Source organism: Sinocyclocheilus grahami, unplaced genomic scaffold (assembly GCF_001515645.1).
Source record: "Sinocyclocheilus grahami isolate Dianchi unplaced genomic scaffold, SAMN03320097.WGS_v1.1 scaffold1120.1, whole genome shotgun sequence".
In the NCBI taxonomy this organism is placed as follows: Eukaryota; Metazoa; Chordata; class Actinopteri; order Cypriniformes; family Cyprinidae; genus Sinocyclocheilus; species Sinocyclocheilus grahami.
In genome coordinates this window covers 152,082-161,521 of record NW_015506299.1, presented here as the reverse complement: position 1 = coordinate 161,521, position 9,440 = coordinate 152,082, and the positions used below count along the sequence as shown (strand labels likewise).

General features: G+C 39.3%; 2 protein-coding genes across 3 annotated transcripts in view; both read left to right on the top strand.

The window, feature by feature from the left end:
* Positions 1 to 1,773: 1,773 nt before the first annotated feature.
* Positions 1,774 to 6,956, top strand: LOC107566991 (beta-lactamase-like protein 2). Of its 2 annotated transcripts, none has more exons than XM_016252574.1 (7): positions 1,774 to 2,096; positions 2,524 to 2,687; positions 3,151 to 3,277; positions 4,897 to 5,075; positions 5,159 to 5,295; positions 5,908 to 5,995; positions 6,104 to 6,956. In XM_016252574.1, exons 1-7 carry the CDS (start codon positions 1,975 to 1,977, stop codon positions 6,142 to 6,144), a joined length of 858 nt encoding a protein of 285 aa, XP_016108060.1. In that variant the 5' UTR covers positions 1,774 to 1,974; the 3' UTR covers positions 6,145 to 6,956. The 2 variants fall into 2 exon arrangements, with proteins under 2 accessions (XP_016108060.1, XP_016108059.1); XM_016252573.1 differs by having other exon boundaries at positions 5,159 to 5,307.
* A 1,282-nt stretch (positions 6,957 to 8,238) lies between these two features.
* LOC107566986 (solute carrier organic anion transporter family member 5A1-like) overlaps positions 8,239 to 9,440 on the top strand; it is a 15,129-nt gene continuing 13,927 nt past the window's right edge. The window contains exon 1 of the mRNA XM_016252567.1: positions 8,239 to 9,176. Within this exon, the coding sequence (XP_016108053.1) occupies positions 8,795 to 9,176 (382 nt within the window). The 5' untranslated portion in view covers positions 8,239 to 8,794. The remainder of the gene's footprint in view (positions 9,177 to 9,440) is intronic.

Genomic DNA, 9,440 nt, shown 5'->3' with positions numbered 1-9,440 from the left:
CGCGTGATGCGCGCTGTGAAAAGGGTTTTTATTTTATTTTATCCATTTTATACTATCCGCCTTCATTTAGCAAGTGAACTCGCGCATAAACAATTTTCAAGTTCAACACTTTTTGTTCCGTTCAGTTGTGGATGCGGGAGATTCACTGAGAGCGCGTGTGTGTTTTCCTTTGAAAAAGTTTCCCCAGAAATAACTCGCTATCTAATGCATTTTCCCTTACAAATTGTATTATTAGCATAACAATTTGCCATCCTTCTAGAACAATGTGCATTTGTGTTGAAATTGTAACATAAATGATCAAGTTTAGTTATTTTTATTTCTTTATTGCAAAACGCTAAAACTGGCACCGTTTTGGAGAGAAATGGGCTCTCATTTGAACCCATATCATGGTGTGTGATGCTGAACTATGAATTTCTAATGGTGTTTGTATTTGCACTGTTCTAAACATTAAAGGGGTCATATGATGTTGCTAAAAAGAACATTATTTTGTGTATTTGGTGTAATGAAATGTGTTTATGTGGTTTAAGGTTCAAAAAACACATTCTTTTCCACATACTGTACATTATTGTTTCTCCTCTATGCCCCGCCTTTCTGAAACACGTTGCGCTGTGATTGGCTGAATACCTCAATCGTGTGATGGAAATGTTACGCCCCTCACCATACTGTGATGCCCTGTCAGGCCGGAGCAACAAGTCCTACTCTACACTGCCCAAAAAACTTGCTTTAAATATATAAAATATAAAAACGCTTTAAATATAAAAAGCTTACTTACAGGCTGTGAGTCAGAACAGCCAGCATTGTAGTCTCCTCTACCAGGATCAAAAAAACAGTCCTCCATAAATTGCGCTGCACACATCTGAATATTTGGGTTGAAGTGTTCTGGAACAGTGTTGTAAATACAACTTAACCACTGATTTCTAGTCGTGTCCATTTTTGGAAGACCAAACAAAGTAGTTTCGCTTTCACAATGAAACACAGTCACACACGGTGGCCTAGAGTGAGAAGAGGCCGGGGGCTAGAGTTAGCGGCGGCCGGCAAGAGTGAGCGGCGGCCAGTGGGCTAAAGAACGGCGCGGCGGGCGGGCTTGCGGCAACCACATGTGACGACCCCAGGCTGGACTCCACTTTGTCCACGGTGAAAGCCGATCCGGCGATCCACAGCACGAAGTTGTAGTATTTCCTCAGCAACCAGCACGGATCAGCTCCAGGCATGACGAAGCGGATATCGTCCTCTTTTGGAAGACCAAACAAAGTAGTTTCGCTTTCACAACGAATCACACAACGCCTTCACGACATGGCTGCGGCAACAACAATACTACAGCGTGAACATCTGGGCGGCGTTATGCAAATCTTCCCACATAGTGACGTAGACAGGCAGTCAAAATTAAAACTGCTGGATAATAGATATTCTTCATTCTTTATGACAAACAAGAGAATGTGAATTACAGAATGTACCACGTTTTTAAAATGTATCAATTGCGGTGTACAGCGTTTATTATGAGGGGGAAGAATCCACAGCTCAGTACTCACTACTCAATACTCATGAGTACTTTTAAATAGGCTACTCTTTTACTCTTACTCAAGTAGTTTTTTGGACAAGTACTTTTACTCTACTCACACTACATTTTTTGGAAGGTAATGGTACTTTTACTTGAGTATATTTTTTCAGTACTCTTTCCACCACTGCAGGACGTGGAGTAAAGAATATAATGGACTGCAGTAGGAGTGAACAAGGAAGGAAATATTTGATTTGCCTTTTTACTAAAACGGGACTCGTGACAAGAATATGATGACTAAAGTATATAGGAAATAACTAGAACCAGAAGATGGCAGTAATGCAACGTTAAGGATGCAAGCTGCTGTTAAAACCCAAAGAAGAAGAAGAAGGAAGTTTCAGTGTCATCAGTCTGCTCTGTAGCAGGAGCGTTTTCAGGGGTCTTAAAGTTCGTGCTGTGTCTGTGTGGTCCTGGTGAAAATGTCCTCGATAATTCCTCGTATCGAGCAGCTGTCATCGAGAGTGGTGCGTGTTTTGGGTTGTAACCCGGGGCCCATGACACTGCAGGGCACCAACACATACCTGGTCGGGACAGGCAGGAGGTAAAGTTACAACACTCCGACAAAATTACGCGTGAACCAGTGCACGAGATAAATGTGCTTGTTTGAGTTATTGAACGTAACAAGTCTGCGAATGTTTAATGTGTGTGTGTGTGTACGCGTTTTTGTGACAAATGAGGACATAAATTTGTATAATGACAAAGGTATGACATAGGTATTACAAGGAGAAGGTGACTTTTCAGGACATTACCCCATGTCCCCACTTTGCAAAACGCTTATAAATCACACAGAATGGAGTGTATTGAAAATCTGAAATAGCACAAAGTCTCCTGTAAGGGGTAGGTTTAGGGGTAGGGTTGGTAAAGGGCAATAGAATATACGGTCTGTACAGTATAAAAACCATTACGCCTATGGGATGTCCCCACTTTTCACAAATGTAAACCTGTGTGTGTGTGTGTGTGTGTGTCAGGCGAGTGTTGATTGATGCAGGCGAGCGCGCGGTACCGGAGTATATTGTCAACCTGCGCAAGGCACTGAAGCAGCAGGAGACGTCCATAAAGCACATTATAGTCACACACTGGCATCACGACCACACTGGAGGAGTGCCGGAGATACTCACAAACTTTCACACAGGTGAATAATATGTCTGTTTGTCTACAGGTTTTGACATCTGTGCCCTAAATATGTGAAATTTAAATTTTAAGGACTCGTCGCTATTGCTTAATAATGTAAATGTAAATCAGTCATTCTTGAGACATGGGACAAAACAGGTCCAGCAAGGGTAACTGCTATTGAAATGTTAAAAACATCTTGAATGCTGTTAAAGATAAAGCTGAAATTATATTACACAGTCCAAGCTAAAAAAATCACATTTTGTTAAAAAAGAGAAAAGTTGGGAGGTTGTATCAAAGCATAGCTCAGTAGCTTAGTACATATAAGATACATAAATGTAGTTTCATTTGTCTGAGTACAAGGTTTTAATTTTTCAATTTTGCACCCTGTTTTGTCCCACTTCTCAAGAATGACTGAAATGTCATAATCTTAGAATGAAAACAATTGTCTATGAGAAATCCTCCATAATCCGCATGTGTTGCAGATTCAGAGCTGAGGGTCAGTAAACTCCCTCGGTGCCCTCCACAGGAAGAAGTGATTGGAGACCAGAAGAAGAAATATTCATATCTCAGTGATGGTGATGTGATAAAGACTGAAGGGGCAACATTACGGTAAATACACACACACACACACACACACACACACACACACACACACACACACACACACACACACACACACACACACACACACACACACACACACACACACACACACATATTCTGTAAATGATAGTCTTTGATTATGCTTACATATTTATACACCACCACTCAAAAGTTTGAGGTCGGTAAGATTTTTTACATTGTTTTAAAGTTTCTTATATTCTCACCAAAGATTAATTTATTTGAACAAATACGGTGTAAAATGGTGAAATATTGCAATTTTAAAAAACTGTTTTTTAAAACCGAAAAACTGTGATGGCAAAGCTGAATTTTTTCTCCAAACATGATCCTTCAGAAATCATTATAATATGCTGATTTGAAGCTCAAGAAATATTTCTTTTTTATTATCAATGTTGAAAACTGTTGTGCTTTTTTGTGGAATCCATAATACATTTTTTCAGCATTTTTTGATGAATAGAAAGTTTGATAAAACAGCATTTACTTGAAATAGAACTCTTTTGTGACAATTAATCACTTTACTTTGACTTCTGATCAATTTAATCCATCCTTGCGGAACAAAAGTATTAGTTTTTTGAAAAAAATTATACTGATGCCAAACTTTTGAACAGTAATGTAGAATAAAATAGAATGTTTATTCACACACATCCTGAGCCTTAAAAGCCTGTATTTACATAAATGCATTGGGCGGATTAGTGTCTAAGTTTATAATTAAAAAACAGTAGTTACAGTGGAGAAAATATTTATTTGATCCCCTACTGATTTTTTAAAGTTTGCCTACTTACAAAGAAATGAAAGGTCTGTAATTTTTATAGTAGGTTTATTTTAACAGATAGAGACAAACTATCAACCAAAAAATCCAGAAAAAAACACATTATATAAAGGTTAGAAATTGATTTGCATTTCATAGAGTGAAATAAGTATTTGATCCCCTACCAACCAGCAAGAATTCTGGCTCCCACAGATTGGGTATGTACCCATGTGGAACACAGATTAGTCCCGTCACTTTAAGAAGTTACTCCTAATGTCAGCTTGTTAGGTGTATAAGACATCTGTCCACACAATCTGTATCTTCCATTCCAACCTCTCCCACCACCATGGGCAAGACCCCAGCATGACAATGACCTGAAACATACCACCAAGGCAACCAAGGAGTGGCTCAAGAAGAAGCACATTAAGGACCTCAATCCTATAGAAAATCTGTGGAGGGAGCTGAAACTTTGAGTTGCCAAACGACAGCCAAGAAACCTTAAGAATTTAGAGAGGATCTGTAAAGAGGAGTGGATCAAAATCCCTCCTGAGATGTGTGCAAACCTGGTGACCAACTACAAAAAATGTCTTACCTCTGCGCTTACCAACAAGGGTTTCTGCACCAAGTACTAAGTCATGTTTTGCTTGGGGATCAAATACTTATTTCACTCACTGAAATGCAAATCAATTTCTAACCTTTATATAATGTGTTTTTTCTGGATTTTTTGGTTTATATTCTGTCTCTATACATTAAAATAAACCTATTACAAAATCAGCAGGGGATCGAATAAATATTTCCCCCACTGTAGTTGTTTCTTTTGTTTTGAGCAAGTTTGTTTTTATTTTTTATGTGCACGTAGGGTGCTGTTTACTCCTGGACACACAGATGATCACATGGCATTATTCCTGGAGGAGGAGCAAGCTGTGTTTTCAGGTGACTGTATTCTAGGAGAGGGAACGGCTGTGTTTGAGGACCTCCATGATTACATGAAGTCACTGCAGAAGCTCCTCAGCATGAAGGCTGACCTCATATATCCAGGTAAGTACATGTGCTTTTTGTCAAGAGTGCTTTCTACATCACATTTTCAGTGACACTAAGAAATGTTTGTATTTGTGTGTCAGGTCATGGTCCAGTGGTCCAAGATGCTTTTTCTAAGATCTGTGAGTATATAACTCACCGCAATGCAAGAGAACAGCAGATCCTAAACGTTCTGCAGGAGAACAACAGAACTGCGTTCACCTCCAGCGAACTGGTTAAAGTGGTGTACAAGGTTCAACTCTTTTCTGATCTTTAATGATCTTAGCTCTTTAATTAGAATAAATCCAAAAGCATTTACATTTCTAGTATTTAATAAATTTTAATACAATTTTGACACAGTAAAACCTGCAGTCCACAAGGAGAGAAAAGGAAACAACAGTGTGTACCAAACGTATAAGACATTGAACTTTTTATTTAAAAAAAAAAAAGTATTTAGATCTAGATCATAATCATAAATACAAATATGTGACTTTGTGAACTCCTTTGTCCAGACGGGGGACAATCCACATGGCATTCTGAAAGTCATGTTTATATTATAAATTCAAATTTCCCTTGATTTGTTATGCTGATAATGCAAATTGTAATGAAAACATTTGTATGAAATCCTAAAACTGCAAAAGAAACACATTTTCACCAGTGGTCTCAGATGCTTGTTCCCCGTTGTATGTGAAGTTAACTTTACATTTGTTGGTTCTGTTTAAGTGGTGACTGCTTTAACAGACAATGTGCAAAGAATGAGAGTACATTATTTATATAAATGTTAAGTTATTATTTTCTAAACCGTGTACATTACATGATTTTCATGTGCTTTTTGTTGTTGTATGTATGCCAGGAGACCCCTGAACACCTGCACAAAGCTGCAGAGTTTAACTTGCTGCACCATTTAAAGAAACTCCACAAGGAAGGAAAGATCTGCCTGGGTATGTGTGAGTGTGTGCATGCATGCAGGTGTTTATTTGTGCATGTCTGTGTGTGCAAATGTGCTCTATTGTCTGACTGTGTTAACATTCATTTTTGTTTCCCTGCAGCTGAAGGCTCAAATGAGAAGAAATGGAAGAGCAATTTGTGACAGTTTTTTACCCCACACACTCATCACCCACAGTGACTAATATAAGGTTCCCAGTGAAGTGAAATGGACTTAAGGGGACACTGGGACTAGTCACTTTTTTCAAATGGTGACCTTCTGTGAAAACCTGCTCTGATAGGAGGCCATTTACATTTATTTAGCAGACCCATTTTTCCAAATTGCCTTAACATATTTATTGTTCCGCATTTTTACAGTGTTGCGCGTTATAACTAATCACACACGATTCCGTTGAGTTTATGAATGCAGCAGCCAATCGGAGGCATTCCGATGAGTCATCACTGGAACACCAGAGTTTTGTTGTTCAGTGAGCGCTCGCAGACTGAATTCTGCTCTCTCACGAATTCTCTCATAAACAACAAAGTGTATGGGATCAGATTTGTGGCAAATAAAACGAACGAAACTTTTGCGAAAACGAACAAAAATATACATTGATAAATGGGAAAAACACTGAAAATAAAAACAATCAACTAAATGGCAAAAAAAAGTAACATCGTCTTCAAATAAACTGCATTCTTTGTTGACTTCACTTTCAGCTTCACTTTCGCTAAACGCAGTTTTGAATGCGCTGCCAGTGTTTTCGTTTTCGCTTTCCATGTTTTTGTTTGCGCTTCGCAAATTTACGTTCGCCATTCTGGCACAAACCTAGGCCCGTATTTACAAAACATCTTAAGGCTAAAAGTAGCTCATAACTCGGCGATTTAGGAGAAAACCTTAAAAATAATGAGCGTCAGTCCTAAATTCAGTTTCTTAGAGCAAAAATTTAGGACTCCGAAGTCACTAAGACCAAGCCACAAACTATCCTAAAATGGCTGTTGCTAGCAATCTGCCTCTGAATATAAACATTTTTGAAACATTTGACACCCGTATTTACAAAACATCTTAAGGCTAAAAGTAGCTCATAACTCGGCGATTTAGGAGAAAACCTTAAAAATAATGAGCGTCAGTCCTAAATTCAGTTTCTTAGAGCAAAAATTTAGGACTCCGAAGTCACTAAGACCAAGCCACAAACTATCCTAAAATGGCTGTTGCTAGCAATCTGCCTCTGAATATAAACATTTTTGAAACATTTGACAATAATGAGCTTTTAAAAAGGTATCACCTTTGGTTTTGGAGGTTATCCCAACTCCAAATTTTCCTTTGATTATATCTTTGTATTCATTAACCAGCTGGGCAAGAAGTAACGGCTGTTCTTGCATCCACTTTGGTTTTCTTTTATGTTTGCATGCCTTACTATCAGCCATGATTATTCTGCTCTGTTAATTAAAAGGCTGTTTAAATACATATTCACTAATTATGAGAAGCACACATGTAAGAGGCTGACAATTAGCTGAACATATACTTTATTAAACTGTGATCATGTTAAGTACAAATTCAGTCATATTAAAAATATTTTATGATAATTACACTAACATTAGACTGCTTTTAGTCTTATCCTGGAGTTGGTTCACTCTCCAGCTATGAAACTAACTAAGTAAGTAATTAATTAAATTAAAACGATAATATCGTGTATCGGCGATCTCACAGGCTGACGATATGACTACAGAGCATACCGCCCAACACTAGTATGCGCTTCAGTCAACAAAAATGTATTTATTCCACAAGAGACTGTACAATAACATGTAAATGTAAAATAAAGCAGCTTTTATGAGGCTAATTATATAACTGGAATATCATATCAGTGTAAATGATTCTAAACATATTTTTCAAAAGTACAATTCCTTTCTATAGCTGTAATTATTTAATCAGAGAAAAATAACAAGTGCACCTTTAATGTGTAACATTTTATCATTTTAAATGCTGTACACCCCTTTTATTTGAGATGTTTAATGGCTGAAGCATTTCATTAATTAATTGTGTTCTGCTAAACCACTGTTAATCAAATGTGCAAATATCTTTAACAAATGTATTTAAATAAATGATCATTGATTGACAGCTTGTTGTTTTCTAAAATGTTGCCTTATTTTTTTTATTTGTAAGTAGAGGACATTGTTTCAGCCAACCAGCCTAAAAGCGTTTGTGTAATTTTAAATTCATTTTAATTAAATCCATCTTTAGTATTTGCCCTCATCGTGAACCGGAAGTTAACGTTTATTTACTTGTACCCGCTGCGGTACAGACCGAATGCTCTTGGAGGCGATAGGCTACTGCTTACAGCTATACCGTGAATAACGGCCAGCCCGTGCTACCCCCTCCGTCCAAGGACAAGGATATTTTGATCACACGGCGAAGATCTGATGGTGTGTCGGAGCCGTTAGCAGAGGGAGGCGATAGATTACCGTTTAACGGCGCCTGTGGAATTAATCGTGGTTATTTATCTGGCGCAGATAACGGGACAGAATGCGCGCGTGTGATGCGGCCGAGCGCGCGCTCTGCGCGCTGCAGTATCCGATCAGAAGCGCGTGAGCCCTCAGCTGCAGGTCGACCGTCGATTCATTGTGTTGTTTTGGTGAATATGTGTCGAATAGAAAATGAAAATGGTGCTGTAAACAAACAAAGAGCGTGCTTATATATAGTTGTTATAAAGCCTATATGTTTATAAGTATCTGTTAAGGGGTTTTGTAAATGAGCCAGCGCAGAATGTCTGCGTCTCTACAGCGTTTATAAACGGGTTGGATAGCCGCTGCCCGTCAGGATGGCATCCGGTGCTGGAGGGGGCCTCGCGCCCACGAAACAGTTCCCGTACTTGTGTGAGGAGTCTACTCAGGGTTTGAAATCTAAGAGCCTCCCGGTGCTCAGCGACAGTCAGGCTCCGGAGCAGGACGCGGATCAGACTCTGCTCTCCGCCCCGCACAGCTCGCCCCGGTGCGGCTCCCCCGTCAGGACAGAGTGTCGTGAGCCGGAGGGTCGCGGCGTTGCTGCGCTCTTTACATTCCGGCTGCCGCCGGTGCCGGTGAGGCGCTATGTGGACGTGATCCTGTCGGACTCGCGCTGCTTTCTGTTCTGCATGTGTTACCTCACCTTTATTCAGTCTCTGATGGTGTCCGGCTATCTCAGCAGTGTCATCACCACCATAGGTAACATACTTGACAACTGGCAGATCTCCCTCTTCTCTTCTCTTCTCAGTTAAATTTCTACTCTTCACTTAAAGTCTCGTGTCTCAACTTGTCTCATCTCACCCTATGATCTCCAGCCATCCCAATTTCTTAATTTCACAATCTAATTTTTTCCTAATCTCTCAGTCTCGTCTTGATGTCATCTACTCTGAGTATAAATTCAGGATCATATCTCTTTCTTAACTTCTCTCATCAGGGCCCATAGATTCGTCCTAACACCCCCCC